Raw genomic sequence first — 21,172 nt, 5'->3', positions numbered from 1 at the left:
CATTGTGAGGTGGATCTGTATGACCCACTGTTTTCAAGGGGTGTTCCTGGATGGCTAAATCCTCCAAAATCCCAGTGTGAGAAGGAGCAAGCTGACTGCTCTGTATTGGCACCTTAAGGCTGTTTCTACCCCTTCTGCACCTCTCCATCCTGCAAGCCTTAACATTCAGCATTTCATTTCCTCCTTTTTTGTATAGAAACTCCTAACACAGGCAGCCTTGTTGCAACTTAACTTCTCTCTCTGCTGTGATCTGTGTGTCTAGCGAGGTGTCCTGTGTTGTCTCCCTGTGTAGTATGTGTGTAACTGGCAGTCTAATGTCCTGTTGATTTGGGGAAGGTCACCAGGTTAAATCTGCTCATCTTTTGTCCCTCCATGGGCTTCCAAGAGGATCACTGATTTCCGTGAGCCAAAACCACAGCTATCTATAATCCTGAGATTTGGCTCATCTGAAAATTTGTGGTTGATTTTTGACCAACATGGGATCAAAGGGGAAGTATAGGGTACCAGAGACTAGATAATGTACCTGTTCAACACCATTCACCACACCTCCACTTAGGGTGGTGTGGAAAGGTTTGGGCCTTACAGCAAAGGAGAAATTGAGGAGAGTGGGCTGGATGTAAAAGTCTGGTCTAAGTCCCTGACAGATATAAAGGAGAAAAAGTCAAAAGCCACTCTTTGGTGAAGTTATTTTTTTTTCTGGTGCAGCTAATGATTTCCCAATTAAACAATTTTTGCTGTGCCTGATTGCCAACAAAGCACAGTTCTAGAAGACAACGGTGCCTACTCCAGTATAAGGATATAATCCCTAAATAAGTGCACTTATACAGAATTGAATTATTATTAATTATGTGATATCGAAGGTTATGAACAGCTTCCCAGCACCCACTGGTAAAATGATTGTGTTTGCACTTCAGCTATCACTACCTTGCAATATGTTGCATTGCTTTGCAGCAGCACCTAGCACCCTTGCAGTAGTTGCCAAATAGGGATGGAAGCCCGTGAATGGAAAAAATAGAAGTGTTTGGTTGTGTTTCTGTGCCAGTCTAATGATTCCAGGGTCTTTCACACCTGTACAGGCAAAAGAAGAACCTGAGTAGAGATCTAAGTATGTGGTCCAGAAAACAAGTGGTGTCCTCTGTGCACAGCTGCTCTCACAGTGCCATTTACATAAGTGTCTTGTCTTTGTTTATACTTTAAGCATAAGTTATTGTTTGAGTATGTAACTAACACTCAGTCCTGGATTGTTAGCTTCTTGAGCCTGCTGAATAATTGCAAGGTTAGTTTTTTCCTTACATCGTAATCTGTATATTAGAAGTTTTGATCAGGAGAACCAGCTGTGGCAATGAATGCAAGTCATGTCTTGCAAGCACATCAGACACTTTTCACTTGAGTTCAGTTCCTGAGTGCTGCTGTTATGAGGGAACTTACATAAGAGTTTGTGGGTTTGTTTATAGTGTGATAGTTTTTCTTAGAGAGGTTTAGAGCCCTGTTGGGTTTGATGTCATGTGCATTAGACTGAATTCCCCAAAGATCATGCAGCTGAATTAGGAGATGCAACAGCAATGATGATGTGTCCTGCCACCGCACTCTCCTTGGACAAGTTGTCTTTAGTTGTGCAGCTTGTTTTGGAGTGTGTATAAGTTTTTGATTTTTTTAAATTACAATTACTGCTTTTTAAGAAACGCCAATAGCTAGAGTGGCAATTTGTGACAGTTCTGGATGGCTCACATTGCTCAAGCTCAAGAAGTTAACTTGTTCCACTGTACAGTATAAACTAAAACAAAACATCTGCATCCCCCTAACCCATTCCCACTAACAAGACCAGTGCTTGTAAATACCATGTTTTGTTTTTATTCCTCACCCTCCCATCACTTTTTTTTTCTTTTTTTTCCCCTTTGTTTTGTTTCCATCCATGTTCCAAACTAGTTTCTAAGCGACGCAAGGCTCACCTGAGGCGCCTGGACCGGCGATGGACGCTGGGCGGGATAGTCAACAGGCAGCAGAGTCGAGGTGAATTCATAGCTTCCTCTGGCACCTGCCACTCAGGGGCCACAAAAGCCACACTGCAGCTTCAGCTGCTGTGTGTTGAGACCTGCATCCTTGACACTTGGGTAGTGAGGGGCCAAAGCTCCAGAGTTCAGATGTGCATTTTGTACTTGACAGCTTGACCGTGGCTCGGAGCCAGGATTAGGCACCCCAGGAGCTGGAGGCTGGTGACCAAGGGTAGCTCTGCAGTCTGACTTTGTGCTGTTGGGGAGGCTCACATCTGTTGTGTTTTAACTTGGGCATATTTGTGCTCAGTCTTTCCTGCCTCAGTAAGGACAAGTGATACTTTAAGGGCTATTAAAAGGAGTTGAATGCCAAAAAAACATGGTCAGAGAGATGTGCACACTGGAAAAGTGTGTGGTGTGGAAAGATGAAAATCATTCCAGTTGCAAGTAGTGCTTGGTACCAAAGAGAGACTGGAGAACTTTTGGGAGCTTTTGGCATCGTTCTTAGGCATTTAAAATGCCACCAGTAGCAGTATTTTAGTTGGTTTGGTTTGTGTTCTTTTAGCTTTTGCTGATCTAACGGTGAGTTTGACAGGGTAGGAGGGAACACCTTGTGTTTGGGTGAAGTCTGAGGGGCCCTATAAGCAAAGTATTTCTTGAGAGCAGGTGAATCATCTTTCCCAGACCAAAGGTATCCCTGTCTATCTCCTACTCCACTTGGAAAATCATCTAGACGTGTTCATTGACCTTCGAAAGGAAAGGGGGAGCAAAGCACCATTTGCACCTCTGTAACTTTCAGACAACCTTACTGAGGGAATGGATCCAAATGTAAGCACAAGAGATGATTCCCAGTTAATGGAAATGTGCCTTTTCCTATTAAGGAATGTATTTTTAAAGTGTCAAATTTACCTTCTGGATTTGATGATGGATTTGATGTGCAGACTCCTGTCTCAAGCACACCCAGCTTTTCAGTGACCCTTTAACTTTGTTTCAAATTATTATTGAGGAAACAAAAGCAACAACACCTGTGTTCTACCTGCCATAGCTTGACCCTGCAGAAACTGAAACTACCTTCAGAAGACAAGGTCTTGTTTCTCAGCCACCAAACGCACTCTGAAGGCACCAAAAAACTCTCATAAGCACAGATGCTGTCTTGTGGGGGGAAAAAGAGTTTGCTTATTTCTGTGCCCCAACTGTTTGGGAGCTACTGAGTTTGCTTTGTCAAACTCTGCTAAATGCTTACTGGCAAGTTAACTGGGAGAATTTATGGGAATCAGTTTTCTAAACAATTTATTTACTGGTGAAAACAAATGCATTCTTTTATATTTGTACAGTATTGCAAACAAAGCTCCATAAAATATTAAGGCTGTGTAACCAGTCCCTTAGCAGTCAGCTGGTAAGACTCAAGGACCTAAGTTGCATTCCCAGGTTTTCCCTCTTGCATTCTGATGCCCAACATCTGTGTGCATCTTCTCCAGACCTGTCCTCTGACCAGTGTCAGTGTCCTCCCTGGCAGTCTTCCCCAGTACAGGCTCCCCTAATCTCTTCCATCTTTGCCTTTTTCTTGCTTCATTACAGTTTCTTCCCTATTAGGCCCAAGCAGAGCTGGGGTTTTGAGGGTGTTGGAGAATATGTGCTTTATCTCAAACTGAATCTTGGCACTTGGACTTGGCACAAACTTCAGCAATCTATGATTTTTGTCCAAGGTTTGGGGCACCCTCTGTGACTGAGCTGCTTCTACAAGGTCTCTCCAATGTATTTCAGCCACAGCTAGCCAGGCTGGCTAAAAATAAGCTGTTTATTGTCATTAGAAATGATAGGTTAGGGAATCCTCACAAGAACAGGCTTATTGGAAATAAAGAAAGTGACTTAAATAAATGGGCACAAGTTGGAGACAGTGGCTTCATGATCTGGCAGAGCTGCAGCCTGTACAGACATCTACGCCTTCCAGACTGCAGTTGTTGAAAGTATAAGTCTCTCTGGGTGTCCAGCCTGCTGTTCTCTAACAGAACACAGTTTATATGAGGTCAGGAGAGATTTTCTCCCATTTTCCCCTCCCATCCCAGCCCAGAAGACTTCTAACAAGGCCAAATTTGGGTGAATTTGCACTGAAATGACAGAATGCATGAAGTGTACATATGCACTCCCCTGCCAGCCTTCAAGTCCTTGCTCCAAAACACAGAATTCGAGTTGTTCAAACAGGAGGTTGCCAGAATTGTTCAACACAAGCAGAACAGCTTCCCCTTCCCCACTTGGCCTCTTCCTTGGAAACAAACTCAATTAAACATTTTGGCTGAAATTCTTCCCACCCAGCAATATTCTGCTTGAAATAGTCCTTGCTGCTGGATGGGTTAGCTTCAGGAGTTCACTGGAGTTTAAAAGCAAGCTGTACAGGATACCTCCCTTTGTATATATGGTTGGGTACCACTAATAAGCATTTTTATCAGTTAGGCCTGTGATAGAATCACTTTAAGATCAGAATCAATGGAATTAAGCATTGCTTCTGAAGGGCAGAATTTTCTATGTGACTTAAGTATTAAAAACACTGAGAAAGCTGGAGTGCAGAAGGGAAGAGTGTTTGCTTCCCTGTTAGACTGTGCCTGATGGGGGAGAATTATTAGGGGTAGCACATGGCTTATTTATTTCTAACCTTTCCAAAGCCATTTGAAGAGGCTAGACATCTCTGACCTTCAGATATTTGGAAGCAGTGTTACTGGGTCTGTGAATAAGAAACATGAAAGACAAATTGTTGAATATCATGGTAGTGCTCCTTTTTTAAACCTGAAAACAATCTGCAAAGGGAACAGCTGTAGTCCGTTTCTACAAAGAGAAACGGATTACTTTTGTTGCTGAACTTTTCTCTTTAAAATGGTCTGTGGTGTGCCCAGATCTAAGAGATTACATTGGTTTGTGTTTCTTATGTAGCTGCAAAGCTTGCGGTTTTTTTAATGTTAAATGTGGTACATTTTCTAAACTTTTTCCTATACATTCTGAAACTCCAGTAATACAAATATGGGTTGTGAGGAGAAGCCTGAAAGTTTGTAGTTTTCCTCAGACTTGATACTCATTAGACCTACGAGCTGCAGAGTTCTTGTTTTGTACAGGGTTTAATAGTAATTCTACACATGCATTTATTTGGAACTTCCCCTGGAAGGAAGCTTAGGATTATTTACAGGCTTAATTTAATGAAAAGTAATTTGTGCTTTTACGGTTTGATTGGTAAAATTGGGATGTTACATGCCTGTCTTCTATGCCAGATAGCTGACCTAAGTTATTGCTGCTTTGGTTTTGTGCCCAGTGCTTTCAACTGGAGCTGCTACAATGCAGGAAAGCACTTTAAAATTATTCATACCTACAATATAGTGACATATGGGCTGAATTTCTGTCAAATGAGCCAGTTATTTAGGAGTAGCTCCTAGCACATAAGCATAAGATATTCATTGAAAGAGTTAAAGTTAGAACTTCCCACTGCTTGCCTGTCTCAGGGAGAGAGGGAGCTTGATGGGCAAAGGTAGTGTGTAGAGGGAAGGCAGCCGTGTTACCCACTGGTCTTGATATTTGAACTTCATTCTGAGTTGGTCTTAATAATGGAGCCCCATGTCCTAGCCCACATGGGTGGTTCTTCAGCCAGTTTTGGAGCTGTGGAAAGAGCACTTGGTCAGTACTGGTAATCCAGCCTGGCTGATGTGCTTGTGCACTCTTAAGCTTTCCTGCATCTCACCAGAGCTGCTCTGCCCTCTTTGAGACTTCTCCCCTTGTTTTCACTCTTCCCTGCTTGTGTTTGATGGTGATGAAATGTTTGTCAATCACAGCAGAAGACTGAGAATGACATTGCTGTGCTAAATCAAACCAGCGCGGAGCAGCTTCAAACTTAGTTTGTTCACTCCTTTGGTTGGGTTTCTTTTTTCATTTGGTTGGTTGGTTTTTTTACTCTGTTCTCCAAGGAAAGTAGTAAATGCTTATTGGTCCTTGCTTGGTTGAAGGAAGAGCATGCACAATACAAAGCTGTTTAGAAGAAATGTCATTATTGTTCTTCTCTATCTGTTGGCACAAGGTTTTCTATTATTTAAAACAGAAAGCAGGGAAGGTAAGAGGGACAGAGGCTGAAGAGCTCCTGTCTGCAGAGGAACACATTTGATAACTGTGGACAGTCATTCTCTCTCTGCATATTTAGGCAAGTAAAACAAAGTCCATGTTGAATTAATGCATTGCTTTCTGGAACAGAGAGACTTTTTCCAGAAGCAGGTCTGACAAAGCGGGGGTGGAGCGGAGGAGTGGGGGAGGGCAAACACAGACTGCTGACAGAGGGGAAAGTATTTTGAAAGAAAATTCTTCTGTGGTTTGGAAGATGTCGGTTTGGGGCTGTTGCATTTTGCTGAGAAATCATTAATTGGCTAATTTCTAGCCCAGTTCCCCCGTATCCCTTCCCCTACCAGCATATCAAACCAGGAAGGGGTCACAGAAAGTTGGGGGCATGTACAAGCACCAGCCGAGCAAAGGAAATGACTCCCTTATTTGGTTGGCTCCTGAAGCACTGCTAATAACTTTCACGCTTATTAATGGAGGCAGAAAAGAGAAAACTTACAAAATAGAGGTGAAGGAGAGGAATGCGAACTGGGGCTCTCAGAACTTGGAAGTAGAAATGTCTGAGCACTGGCTGTTTGCCTGGGAAAGATGAGACTGATTGTGCAGGGCTGGAAACGTGCTTGGTATTTTAGCTGCTTAAAGGCAAGGCTCCTGTCCTGAGAAGTTTACAGCCTAAACAAAGAGAAGGAGATCCATGCATCAAAGGAACATGGGCAGGTGGCAATTTGGCATGAATCTTCTTGCAACCAAAGGGGTTTTCACAGTGTAAAATGATCCTCCTTCAGTATTTTAAAAGCTTTTAGAGAAGGACTAAAACTAAGCTTGTTTGGGAAGGCAGGAAATTGGGGTAGTAAGGCTTATTTTAGGAAGGATTTGAGAGCTTCAGGTTATTTGATAGCATCGAGGAAGGAGCCTGCTCAGGTTGATGAGGCATCATGTGAAAGGCATGAGGCTGAGTGGGAAAAGATCACAGAATTTGAAGGAGTGGGAAATCCACATGAACATGTGAGTGTGTGTAGTAGGGCAATAAAGCAAGGCACAGCACACAGGCTTGGAAATTCAAGATGGAACAACTGAATTGGGAGTGCACTTGGTAGGAGTCTGGTTGAAATGCCAGAGTACTACTGTGCCAAAAGCATTTTGCAAGAGCAGTGTGTGCTGAAAGGCTGGGAAGAGAGCAAAGCAGGCATGAGGTGGATCTAGCGGCTGTGCAAAAGAGTCACTGAAGGGCCAGTGAGGAGCAGCAGTGATGGAGAACTTGGAAAATGTCGGGGCAAGTCTGTCACCTTGGTGATATAATCAGTGGTGGTGAAATAATCAGTGCAAACAGAACTGGGAGGACGGCATAAGGAAGATTTTGAAAGAGCTACTGAAACTCGGTTACAACTCGAGCTGTAAAACCTAGGTCTGCTTTCCTTGACCTGATATTAAATATAAATCCAGACAGCCAGAGGAAGGACCAAGCTGCCTTTTCGAGACACCCCATAACTTCAGTGTAGAGTGTGTGTGTGTGTTCACAGTCACACATGCAAAATATGGAATTCTGGTTTGACAGATGGGATTTGGAAGAGCCTCACTGGCTGTCAGGTTCAGTGTCTTGCTTTGTCAGCCAAGTCAGTAAAATTTCTTCAGGAGGGAATGGAGCTTCATCTTGGCTGTCCTGAGGTTTTTCCTGTGGGAGAGATGTCCTAACGGGTTACCTGGTATGGAAAATGCCACAAGCAATGCTTAAAAATTCTTCTGAGATTCCTCTTTTACTACTTGACAGAAATACATCAGGTGAAACAAAAGAAAACTTATTCAGAAATAGGTTGTTTAAAGGGAATGTGTTGGAATGTATCCAGTTGCTCACCATGTGCAAGCTGCAATCCTACACAAAAGGGGAAAAAAAAAGCACAGTTGTTAAGGTCTGCAATTATCCAAAAATAATTGGCATTGACACTAAGTCCTCCTAAAATGTACAAAGTCAAATGTCTCATCCCTCCTTTTTCTGCAGCCATTGTGTTGTATCACAGCCAGTGAACAGGCTGGGCAAGACAGAATAAATATTTCAGTCCTCATTACACTGTGACTACAGAGGTGACCTGTTGCTACTTGATGAGCATTGCCAAGGTGGCTACAGGTCATCTTGCTCTGCTGTAAATCATATGATGGTTTAATAGCTGTATTATAAATTCTTTTCATGTGAAAAGTTGCACTTCATTAAGCTTTATCTTAAAATGGGTGGGACAAAAAACATGGGTGTGTTAAACTGTCCTAGCCAGGTTTTAGATCAAGTTTTGTATGGGTTGTTTAGACTCTGCTCTGTATTCAAAAACTGGTTTTAAAGTGGCTTTTTAATTTTGGAGCTATTGCTGTTTATGTACAGAAAAGGCCTCAGCTTGGCAAAACACTGTGGTGTTGCTGAGGAACACAAAATGGTTGTGTTCTTGTTTTGGTGGAGTTTTTTGTTTTCTTTCCTTTGTGCTTTTTTGTCCTCTTCTAGTGGTTACAGAAGGACATTAGATGTTAACAACTTGTACAAAAGTGATCCATAACACTCAAATACCAGTGATTTCCTTGTACCAGGTCTGTTGTGTACATTTGTATAGACCGTGTAGTGTATATGGTTGTCATGCAGGGCACTGTACAGCTTAGATCCTTTGTCCTGTATGTGTGCACACCTTCCAGCTAGACAGCCTACCTGTGCTACATTTTCTGGGGGAAAAATCTTTGTTGCTAGAAAAAGCCCTCTCTGTATTACTGTGGGCTGTTCCAAAGACACAGATACTGTTCTCTGCTGTCAATGCTGTTTTCCCAGTGATCCACCAAGATCTGTCCCTATATTTTGGTTCCAGTTCTCTACTGTATTTGTTCAGAAGATTTTAGCTAGGACCAGAGCAAAATAAAAGCCTGCCTTCTTTTGGGAAGGGGGAAAAGAAAGAAGAGAAAGATACACTGACAGGGAATTGAGGCTTTGAATAAGTAGTGGGCTGAGCACTGGGTTGCCACAGTGTCTGGGAGGGCTGGGCAGAGCACAGCCACAGCGGCAAGGAATGAGCTGTGTGGTTGAAATAGTGCAAAAATTCTGGTTGTGTATATTTTAAATAGTGTCTGTGTCTGGGGAGGAGAGAGAATGACACATACTAATCCTTTCCTTCCGACATGAGTAGGTTGCAGTTGGATAATGCATGATGTGACAGATGTGTAGTGTAGCTCTTTGCCAAACGGGCTTTGCTTCTTCATGCATGCCTTGTTCAGATTTACTGGGGCAGCTCAAAATCCAGAGAGGAACCTCCTTCAGCTCAGCTGGGAAAGGTGTCTTTGACCTGCAAGTTAGTGATAAAGGAATGGAAGTGAAGTTGGCAATTAATAGATCTCTGGATGTCACTCAGTAAGAACAAGAGCTGCCTTCTTGCCATTTTCAGCTCAAAGGGGGTAGGACTTTCATCCTGCTGTTTCTAACTGCAGCCTTTTAGCTGGTGTATGTGCTTTGTAGCATGTAGTAAAGTTTATTCTGCGCACTTGACCTCAACACTGAGGTTGATGTAACAGAAGCTGCAGCTGGGGAATACGAATTATCCTTTTGTTTGTCTTTTTTTTTTTTTTTCCCTGGTAATTCTTAAGTCAAAACTTAATGAACCAAAATTATACGCTTTTGTATTCTCTGTAGATCTGGGCATATAACTTCAGTGGTAGGTCTGGGATGGTTCACTGACTTCTGTTTTATTCTATTGCCTGTCACAGAAGCTGAATGAAACCAGCATGATAGATCAGATTTGTCAGAGTAACTCAGAGCAGTGTCATTCTGCTGTCTGACGCTCTGCTGATTCTCTCATGAAACCATTTATCTATGTTAAGTCTTTACAGTAACTTTACATATCAGTCATGAAGTGTCAAATATCTTTTCTTAAAGACTTCTGAATAATAATCTGATATGTTGAATGCTATTATCAGTCCTCTTCAGTGACACATCCACTGAGAGCCTCCCCTGCTCCCTTCAGCAAATCTTGGTTTATACAAAGTGTCCACCAGCTTAGAGATAATATTTGAGAAACAAAACAGAATTTACACTTTGGTTACAAGGGGGCCCATATCTCCAGTTTGTTTAAGTTACAAACCTCGTGTATGTTTGTGGTATCTCCTGCAGCATTGACAGAAACCAAATGTGTGTAATCTTGGAAATGTAATTTTTGCTGTCAAAGTTCTTTGCAAGGGGAAATTGTAATGGCTTCCTGGCTTTTATCTGTAGGCATAAAAATAGAGCTGCTAAACAAAAACATTGTGAGACCTTCTTTTCTAAAGTTGATTTTTAACACTTTTAATTGTCTTGCTTCATGGGAGATCCTTTTTCTCTCTCTTCCCTCCCTATTTCCATGTACTTTTTTTTTTTTTTTTGACTTCTTCTGTACAGGGAGGAGTCACCTAAAGGGCTTTACTCAAAAAAAAAAAGCAGTAGTCTTGAGTTGACAGCCACAGGACTGAAGATGTAAGCAGTGAAAGGTGCTCATGGGCAGAATGAGACAGTGGCAGTTCAGAAGAGCCTTACTGTTTCTCCTGAGTGATCAGCCTCCAGTGCTCTTGGTTTTGATGGGTTACCACTGTCTCAATTCCTCACACACAGGTTTGGAAAGTTGTGTAGGAAGTTAGGAATGAGCACCCTATGCATGGTTATCTGCAGCAGAAGGGAAGCCACATCTCTGAAAAGTGAGACCACTCTGCCCAGCAAGAGGAGCCGAAGAGTTGGCTTTAGCTGAAGCAGAGCCTGGTGTTTGTGTGGAGGAAAAATAGAATAAACACAGCAATTTCTGTGGGAGTTCTAGTGGCAAGGGTGACCTCTGACAGCCTGGGTTATAAAGCAGCTTTGGTATGGGGGAAAGAAAAAAGAGGGCCTTCTTCCAAGACTCAGCAAATATATGCTTAGCTCAGTAGTACTGTCCAAGAAACATCCCTGGAAGTGTCTGAAACAATGTGTATCTGGACAGAGCAGCTCTGAACTTTCCCTTGGCCCTTACAGGGCCAAGATCTAGCTGCCCAGGGGTCTTCTGCAGTTCAGTTTTGTGCTTTGCATGCAGTGGAAACCAGACGTGGAGCTACTTCTGCAGCAGACTTGAAAATAGAGGAAAAATTAGTCCAGTTCTACTACCCAGAGCGGAAAACAAGCTAGGAAAACTCTCCTGTCCTGTGACTTGGAAGCAGGGATTTCATTTGCCAGGTTTCATTTTTCAGCCCCCATCTTGTAGTAGAGTATTCCTGTGGGGAAGGTGTCATATGCTGATGGTGCTAATTACAAACTAGCTGGAATTTCTTACCAGTGATAAGCCAGTTAAGCAGTCCTCCTAGGAGAGAGCAGCAGAGAGTCTTTTCCTCTTGGTAGCAAGGGTTTTGACAGATTTTGCCCCATCAGAATTAAAAGGATCCAAATGTGTCCAGTCAAGGGAACTTGACTTCAGAGATCTAGCTTTGCTGAATTCGCTGCCATCAGATGCTCTGTCAACATTATTTTCCCTTTTCTGAGGTATTATTTCTTACTCTGTCTCAGTAAGGGCTTTGGTTTATTTTTCATTAAAGTTTCTATGCTTCACCCAGCAACAAAATGCAGTTGAGCCACAAAACCAAACAGCTGCTTGGATCTGTTTTATTCTCTTAAAGAGTGCTCACTTCAAGGTGCTGCAGCCTTTTCATAGCTCATTTGTTCTGCAGTGATCAGAAACTTTGGATTCACTTAGTTTCCTGCCCATTCCTCTGCACTGACAGCCCTCCATTTATTCTTTCCCTGCCTTGTTGTGACTGCTGGTAGAAAGTGCTAGGAAGGCTGGCTGGGGTGCACTTCATTCCTTGCCTTCCCTGCCTTTAATCTAGCTACAGAAACTCATGCTGTCACATGCACCATAGTTTGGGTTGAGGAGAGGAGTTTTATGACACTTCCCATGTCTGCTGCTGCAGAGGAAGGATGGTAGTTCAAGTTTTCAATGGCAGGTGTAATTTTTTAAGCTCCAGAGGGAAAGGTTGACCTTGGGTGTAATGGGAGTGCTGCAGTAAATGACTCCTGGGTAGGTGGAAGAAGATGTTGACAAGTGGCTGTTCTGCTCTGCTTATTGGCTTGCTCTCAGCAAGTCTGCTTAAAACCTCTGCCCAGCTGGGAAGGGGACAGATGCTGGAGATGAATAGGGATGCTAAGTTTTTGGCTCCAACACTGTATTTGAAATCCAGTCTGTGCTTTTGAAGTGTGTGTCTCAGTTCTGGCCCTCCTTCACCAGTGTCACACATGCATTTCTCTGGAGTGAGGTTTAGCAAAAGTATGTTTGTAAAACACTTCACAACCTATGAAGGCAAACGCTGTATCGCCTCCTGTCATATGCAAACCTCTTCTGTTCTTTTGTCACTTTTTTTTTTTTATGCTTCAAGCTCGTTGCTGTAGATCTATGCTGCTTGGGAGGTGCAAGGAGAGCAGCGTGCTGGGCCAGCCCCTCTGGGCTGGGGAGAAGTGTCCCTCTGGGGACGCAGCGCTCGGGTTTCAGTAACACAATGCTTCGTGCAGCCATGTGCATGTGCGGAGAGCCAACTGGCTGCAGCTCCCGCGGTGATGCTCGGCTGATTTGGCAGCCAGATTGAGTCTGTCAAGTTACAGTATGGGAGTTAAGTCCAGCTTCAAATCCTCTCCCTTACCCGCTCGAGGAACTTGGACGGGGGGAGGGAGGCGGGGGGAGCTCTCTGGGGACTTTGTGTCATTATTGGCATAGAAACATTTAGTGATTATCAGCAGCAGGGTAGTGGCAAGGGGCTGATTATCTGTCATGTCGTCAGCATAAATAACCAGTGGGCCCCTGAGCAGGGCTCCGCCTTCTGTAATGGCTTCACGTAATCGCTGCATAACTGTTTAAAAGCAAGCAGTGCGGAAAAAAAGCTGGGTTCATCCTGACCCTAACTGATGTTGCCTTTTCTCCCCTCACCAGAAGAGAAATATGTCACTATCCAGCCGTACGCCAGCCAGGGGAAGGATGAGATTGGGTTCGAAAAAGGGGTCACCGTGGAGGTCATCCAAAAGAACCTGGAAGGATGGTGGTACATCAGGTAAAGAAGCTGTGCAACCCACAGAAACTGTGACAATGAGCTTTTCTGATCACTCACTGAATGTTAGCATTTAAATCATTCTGTAGCTGGACAGGGGAGCCCAAATTGTTCATAATGCCTCTTGAAGAAGTGTAAAGAAAAGTCTGAGGCGATAGAATGGTGACTAAAGTAACACTACAGTGTCTGCAAAGGCTGTGGACCGTTCCAGTGAGGAAATGCCTTAACGTGCAGTTTCAGAGGTTTTTTTCCTTGCTTCAAGTTAAAAGCCTATATCCGACTTAAGATCTGTGAGACTTAACAAGGCTTTCTGTTGTATATAATTTTAATGTGTTTCTAGTATAAGTGTTATTCTGCAACCTATTTAAATCTATTTATAGCAATGCTGAAAGGCTGATTGTGATCTCTTGAGCTGTTTGGGGCAGATAGTGCTACTTTCAGGGATACAAGATCAGTTTGCTGGCTATAGCCCTTCTGCAAGCTTACCCATGGTTTCAGCTAATTTGCTTTGATTTTTGTCTGTCTACATTGGATATTCCTAATGTAGAGGGGCTGCATTCCAAGGCCAGGTGAAGTTGTTATTGTATAACAAATTTTGTTATGTAGTTGGAACAGTGGTCCTAGCAGAGAGTTTTGATTTAAGAATCTCCTTTGTAAATGCTTATGGGGAGACTGTAAGTTAGATACTGTCTCAGTGATGTAGGCTGTCAGGATGAGCACTTGATGAGAGCTTTCTTCATCTAGGTTCACACAGCATTTGGATTTTAGTGCTCTTCTGTGGTTCTGCCCCTTGTCTTGTATCTGCATGTGAACCTCTCAGTGCTGTGTCATCCCATTTCTTTTCAAACAAGATGTGATACAAGAAGTAGCTTAAAATGGAGATCTATCTCTCAGCAATGCAGAACATCTCATATAGTAATCTTTTTCTATTCAACATGTAATTATAGTGATTTTTTTCCTCTTACCCTCCCCAAGTTATAGCTTGCTTTTGTATGAATGCTGCTTGATTTATTGGCTATGGATGAGGACTGTGAAAATGCTGACTGATGCAATGTTGTTTTTCTTGATTTGCCTTAATTAGAAGAAAAAAAGATCAGTTTTCAATCTAATGATCCCATGGAACAAATAAGCTAATAAAGATAGCAGTGGAGCCAGGAAGGCACTCTAGATAGGAGGAGCTCAAAAATGCCTGGGTCAGGTCACATTTTTTTCTCCTTTAATTGTCTAGAGAAATGGAATCCCAAGTTTCAGATAGGGGAATCGAGCAAGGTTTTTCTGAGGGGAGAACCATTGCAAGACACCTATAGTTAATTTTTAAATTTTATTTCTGCAATGTAGCCTGGTTACTACTGTAGGTTTCCCCTCTGCCACACTAGTATTCCTACAATTAGTTGATTTTTTTTTCCCCTTTTTCTCACATACTTCTTTGAGTCAACCCAAAAGACACATTTTTCTATACAACAGGAGTGCCTTTTGGAGCATGATGACACTTGCTGCAGTGGTTTCCATGGCATCTTCATTCATGGCAATCTGCTGGAAGGACAGTGGATACCCCAGCCACCCCATGAGAGTTGGGGATTGCAGCATGTGCTTGGCTTTTTTGGAAGAGGCATTTTGATTTGAGAAACCCCTCTTCTTGTTGGAAAATGTTATGTGCTCCCTGTATGTGTGACAAGTATATGGGGTGCCAACTGTGCTCCTCTCTGCTGCTTTGGAGCACTGTGGTACTTTCCTGCTGGAGGATTAAACTCTTAGAAACAGTGGGTTTTTTCCCATGGGCAATACTTCCAGAAATGTTGATGATGTGATGCATCCCTGCCAGCTGGTCCTTTGCAGCCTGGGTGGCTGATCTGTTGTGCTTGCTGTGCTGTTTGTTACATGTAAGCTGCCCTGAATGCTGTTAGGTACCCCTCAGTAAAGGATTCCCTTCCTGCAGAAGTTTGCTTCTCTGAGTACTGACTGCCTCGGAAGGAGCAACTCCTCCTCTTGTGCATGTGAGGGGAGAGGGAGCAGGAGGAGAATGCAGTCGAACCCTGGGCTGGAAAACAGACTGAACACACTTCAATGTGTGGAGAGAAAAACAAATCCAGTAGTTTGTAAATGGAATCCACCTTAAAGGCATTAGCTTGTTCCACCTTAAATATGTAATTTCTCCAAATTCTTGGCCATGTGCTGATCCTCATTTCCTGTCCTTCTTTTTCTTTTCTTTCTTTTTTCTTTTCTTTTTTTTTTTTCTTTTTTTCTTTTTTTTATTTCCCTAGTTTGCTTCCCTCTGGAGTAATTCCAGTGCTCTGGAGCTGGAAAGCAGATGTGACTCTCAGACTTACAGAGGCACTTCTGACTTTTTTAACATTCCTATGGTTTTAATCCGTTTTTTCCTTCATGTAATATAAACAGGGAGGGTTTTGGAAGCGTGAAGGAACCAAATCACTGCACCTAATTCTTAGACCCTCCCAATTCAATGCTGTACAAACTAGAGGCAATATTCGTGTCTGTCTTCATGCTGCCCCACATGCATTATGACTTAAAAAAACCCCACAAGGACTAAGGAGAAATGACAGAAAGACTCTGTCCTGGGACCCTGCTTACTGCTGTGTGGAGTTCAGTAGGTCTGTGCTTCTCAGTGTGCCAGAGCTGGCATTAGCATCCCTCATTTAGATCTTACTTTGTCTCCAGGTGGCAGCAGCAGATGCAATCTTGTAGTGCCCAACTGGACTTACTGCAGGGCAAGTTGGTACCAATATGCTAAGTAAAGTTTTTTGATTTGCCTTCATATCCTTCATTTTGTGGTTGCTCTGAGCCTCAGGCCATGAGAATGAAGTGCAGCTGGGAGGTGCTGGCAGCACTGAAGTGAGGAGGAATCTAGGATGGGGTTTCAAATGCCTGCAGTAGGTTCTGAACATAAAGGAAGCAAAGATAGTTGTGAGTAATTCTTAAGATGTGAAATAAAAATTGTTACTGGTTCAGGACTTTGCTGGAATGGATTAACAGTTGTTTTAGTTATTTCACCTATAAAATGGGAAAGATCAAGGAATCTTCTAAGGTTATTCTACAGAAGACTTAAAGATTAACAAATTCAAGAACCAAGGTAAAAAATGAAAGCATATTTCACTTAGATAAGTAGTTTTTATTTGTGATATTGCAGAAATAAACCAGTAGGTTTTAGTAGCTACTGCTCAGAATTAACTTCAGGTTAAATTGGCTGACACAGGAAGAAGTAGCCTACAACAGCCTCTCTACTGAGGGTGTGTTGCCCAGAGTTACTAACTGTCCATCTGTTGCTGCTGTAATTCACTGGGAGAAACTACGTGAGATCAGAGGTGTTTGTAGCAGTGGGGTTACCCAGGCTTATCCAAATACATACAGCTGGCAGCAGAACTAACAGACCAACGCACAGCCTGCCTGTGGCTGCCCTTCTGATCTTAAACATGTTACGTCTCCCACAAACTAAGATGGATGTAAACTGTTTTTTCTTGCTGATTTTGCACAATCGAGCTCTGTTGAAAGTAACCTTTGGAACTGGAGTGCTCAGTGCCTTGGCCACTGTGACTTTCTCACAGATGGAGACCTCTACACCTCCACATCGTATAAACTCAAAAATGTCCTTCAGAAAAACTTACTGATGCAAAAGCAGCAGAGCATTGGTCAGCAGCTCTGCAAAAGGGCTGTCAGCTGCAAAAGGGAATGAAACCAAAAGTCTTCGGGGTGGAAAATGGCACTGGATGATGCCTTGACATAGCAGGAACTGTGGCATCTATTTCCTTATTTCCTTTTCCTTTTTTGGCTTGGTTTGAAGCCTAGCACTAAAGCCTCAAAAGGGGCAGGATTGAATAGATTCAAATTGCTTCTTGACCCAGCATCACACAGTGGATGCTGTGTATCTTTTCAAAGTCAAATCAAGTTAGTACCAGGTTGCTACTTCTTGTTAGTCTCCATGCATCACACAAAGCTCAGAACTCTTGGGATGCTTTGCTTTGACATCAGAATCATTGGAAAAACTTGTCACTGAACTCCCTGAGCAGGAGAGATCCTACGTCTTTATCTTCATGTGTGACAGAAGGCAAGTATGTAAGGAGAAGCAGAATCTCTAGTATCCTGCCTGGTCCAGGTGGGTGAGGAGGAAATGGCAGGATTTTGGACAGAAAGATCCTTGTAGTCATTGATAGAATTGTATTTGCTTTTATACAGGAAGAGTAGTAAAGAAGTCTAGAGAATCAAATCTACGGTGCATTTTCCTGTTCTCCCTGTAAAGTCCCAGAGCCATTCTCAAGTGTGTGGATGTCATGAGGGAGAGCAGATAAGCTTCGATGCAGAAATCTCACTGGAAACCTCAGAATCCGAATGTTGTCATGACAAAGATGCTCACCTGCCAGGAAATGAATTGCTCATATCCTGTGTGCCCCAGATCCTTCCTCTGCTGTCTGATGAGGCTCCCTTTTCAATAAAGAACCTTAGAGTTCTACTGTTTTAACCCTTGTATTTCCTGCAGATTTCCTGAGCACTGGGATTTTAATGATGCCTGCTTTCTCACTTACAGTTCAAGTGCCTGCTTTGGGTATCTTGAGAGATTAGAGAGAAGGTTTTCAGTGACTCTCACTGTAGCAAGTTAGGGTTTCATTAGAGAAAGCAGAGTTCATCCACATGGTCCTCCCTGGAGTCTGATTGTAATCTGAAATCCCTGCTGAGGTGTTAGGAATGGCAGGAATTAGAAAAAAAAATCTTCCCAAAAGCCCAGTTCAGAAGAATTACTTAAGTTTGAAGTGTAGCATGATAACTCAGGATGGTGTTTCAGGAACACGTACAGGATTCAGGTGTCTGTTCACATTTCCCAGTTTATTTCTTCAAATTGCCAGTAGCTTGTTCAGGAAAATGAGTCTCCATCAAAGCCATTTTTCCTCAGACAAATTGTTTCTTGATCTTGCAGTGCTAGAAGAAGCTGCAGTAGTTTAAGGGTCCCATATGCTCCATGGCAGAAAGCTACTTATGTGGAGCTGGGAATTATGGAAGGCGGGCCAGTGTTCTTTGTAGTTTCAGGGAGGGAGGCTTGCACAACGATCTTAAAGTGCAGGCACAAGTTCTCTGTACAAGGTGCTGTACACTCTTATTTTAGCCCATTTTCAATCTGAGTTGCCACTAGGAAGTTTAAAAATTATTAAAATATTTTACTTACTAGATTGCTTTTTGCTGTGTGGAAAAATACTAAGTTTGCCTAGCACTGTCTAGGGAAGGCATAATACAAACTGGTGAAGCTCTTTACCATGTGTGTAACTATTTATTGTCCAGAGAGACTCCTTCCTTAGGATTAGTGGCTTTCATCTACACAGTTCACTGCTGGCTCAACTGACTTTGATATGTCTAATCAATGGATAAAGAATGAGTAGAGACTGCAAAATCTTGTTGGAGAAGTGCAAACTTAATTTGATGTTTTCATCCATCACTTTTGCTTTCGCTGTTCTACCTGAAATGCATGAGAAAGCTGTGTTTGATGTGATGCTGTTTCCTTTTGCCTCTCCAGGTATCTGGGCAAAGAAGGCTGGGCCCCAGCTTCATATCTGAAGAAGGCTAAATATGATCTTCCATCTAGGAAAAAGAACTTAACTGGGCCAGTGGAAATCATAGGAAACATCATGGAGATCAGTAACCTGCTGAACAAGAAATCATCTACTGACAAGGAAGCTCAAGCAGAAAACGAGTCTGCAGAAACTCACATCACCAAGAAGGAAATCAGTTTACCCATCCTGTGCAATGACTCTAATGGCAATGCTATGATGACTCCAGACAAGCAGGCTTCCAAACTGGCCCAGGGATCCCCAGCCATAGCAAGGATAGCACCACAAAGAGCTCAAATAAGTAAGGCAGTAAAGTAGTCTGGGTCTTCACAGGCTGAATTCTTGTTCTCTACCTTTCAGGGCTGGCATTGCCTGTCAGCTAAGGTCCCACATGTCCTGGCCTTACAGCCAAGTCCAGAAAAACAGAGCTTTGCATTAGCTTGTAGATGTATCAAGAGAGAGTCCAGAATGTGGTCCTTCACTAGTAGTGATAAAATTTAACTTCACTTTATACACAGGCTGTCTGGTGGTTCTTTATCTTAGCCTGCATGTGCTTACTTTGTTAATTGTTCCAAAGAACACTTTTTTCTTCCTTTTGAATGCTCTAAAATGTGCCTTTCTACTCCAGAAATGTAGATAATATGATAGCACGTTCAAGTTGAGGAGACCACCTGTGTCTTCTCTTGCAGTTGTTCTGCTGTTTTCCTGGGGGCAGGTTGCTATGATGTTTTTACTACTTCATCTGCAAAATGCAGATGCTGATGCTATTCTGTGTAAGGAATGGCAAAATTCTAGGCATGAGGACAATGTGAGTGTTAAGTGAATTACTTCTACTGCTGGTGGTGGGGGAAATAGGTATTAGCCAGTCCTTTGCTGGCCAGTCTCCAATGGAGCTGGTCAGTTCCAGCAGAAAATACAATGCACTGCTTTCTGGCATTGATTTCCTCTTAAATTTGCTGGCTTAGCAGAGATGAATAGCTAAGCTACCTTGGTATTTCTAATATACCCTCATAGTTTCCTGTCTCGTTTCACAGAGATGCCTTAAATATTGCAAATACTGACTTCTATTCTCACACTGTGTAACAGCAGAGAGCTGCTGAAAAATGTGTTTAGCAGTACTTGTGAAGTTTAATAAACTCTCTCTGTTCCATTTCCTGCTCAGGTTCTCCAAATCTAAGAACAAGACCACCCCCACGAAGAGAGTCCAGTCTGGTGTGTATTGCTTTATGGTTTATCTTAGCAGTGGGTAGGTGTCTGGGTGCTTTGTGAGACTTTGTGCAGCTGTACAAGGTGGGAGGGATCCTTTATTCCATTGTTTAAGTGTTGAGCAGACCTCAGGGCATCCTAATGATAAATCATGTTTTCTATTATTCAAAATGTTGCCCCAACTAATCAAGTCTGAAGGGAGAATAGGATAAAGCTGCTGTGTTCTGTGCATTAGCATTAAAACTTGTTTGGCTGACTCAGAAGGTTTAAATATCTTCTGGGTGTCTTTAGCCCAGACTGAAATGTCTGACCTTCTTTTGTCTTAAGCAACTGGGAATGTGTCCCGTCCTTCCATTGCTGCCCCCTTTGAGGTGGCTAGGCTTCACTCTCGGGCATGTTTAAAGTGGCTCAGAATCCTGTGGAAGGATGTGTGCTACAGGAACGAGACCCCCTATGATTTCTTATCCCCAAAGCTAGAATCCTGGAAGTTTGTACCAATTTGAGGTTAGAACTGTCATCTTCAATAGGAACTAGTTAGTAGTGTATTTATGCAAAAAGTCATGCTAATAGCTTGTTTATCTAGGCAATACATAGTGTTTAATCTTCGCTGTACCCTTTATGAGCCATATGCGACTTGTAATTTTTCTGTCACCAGAGAGGCTTCTTAACAAACTACATGAATAGCATATTAGCATTTTCTTCCTATTTTTCTTTGCATTACTTTCAATTAGACTTTGTTTTGGCAAGACTATGACACTTAATCCCATGTTAAAAATAACACTGATACTATATGTGAAACCCTGAGCATATCTGCTGTTTTCAATTATCTTCTTTTAATCCAAACCATCCTATTATCTGAAGGCTTTTTATTATGCTGTGCTTCTGCTGTATTTCAGCATTTATAATACAGAAACATCCAATTATAACATTGTTAGACACGGTTCCTAAGGTGCAGAGATGCATTCTCTGTGAAACGCCACATGCTGTGCGTGATGAAACATCAACTGTTAGTTACAGAAAGGATATCATAGAAATAGAGGAGCAGGAGAACAAAGCACAGTATGTGATATGCCCTTCTCCCATTGATGGCTCAGGATCATTTTGTGTCTTTGTCTGTCCCGTGTTTGTCTGTGGATGCTCTGACCTATGGTTCTTTCACAGAACCCTAGGTAGTGAAGTGTAGGAGCTGTGCAGCTTCACCTACCTGCCCTGCAGATGAGCACTGTGCTCATCTGAAAGGCTTTCAATATTGAAATTCCTGAAAGGACCCTTTTCCCATTTATCACCTTA

The 21,172-nt window shown here is 42.6% G+C and overlaps 1 protein-coding gene across 8 annotated transcripts in view; it reads left to right on the top strand.

The window, feature by feature from the left end:
* The window catches only part of SH3PXD2A (SH3 and PX domains 2A), a 238,667-nt gene that overhangs the window by 213,588 nt on the left and 3,907 nt on the right, over window positions 1-21,172 (top strand). For 7 of the 8 annotated variants that reach the window (XM_068197985.1, XM_068197984.1, XM_068197983.1 and 4 more), the window contains 4 exons: window positions 1,927-2,010; window positions 13,013-13,130; window positions 18,643-18,977; window positions 19,839-19,888. In XM_068197985.1, the coding sequence (XP_068054086.1) occupies window positions 1,927-2,010; window positions 13,013-13,130; window positions 18,643-18,977; window positions 19,839-19,888 (587 nt within the window). The remainder of the gene's footprint in view (window positions 1-1,926; window positions 2,011-13,012; window positions 13,131-18,642; window positions 18,978-19,838; window positions 19,889-21,172) is intronic. The other variant, XM_068197986.1, reaches the window with a different exon arrangement.

Source organism: Anomalospiza imberbis, chromosome 8 (genome assembly GCF_031753505.1).
Source record: "Anomalospiza imberbis isolate Cuckoo-Finch-1a 21T00152 chromosome 8, ASM3175350v1, whole genome shotgun sequence".
NCBI classification, from domain to species: domain Eukaryota; kingdom Metazoa; phylum Chordata; class Aves; order Passeriformes; family Viduidae; genus Anomalospiza; species Anomalospiza imberbis.
Note: the sequence above shows the minus strand (reverse complement) of the source record. Positions and strands in the feature narration are given on the sequence as shown.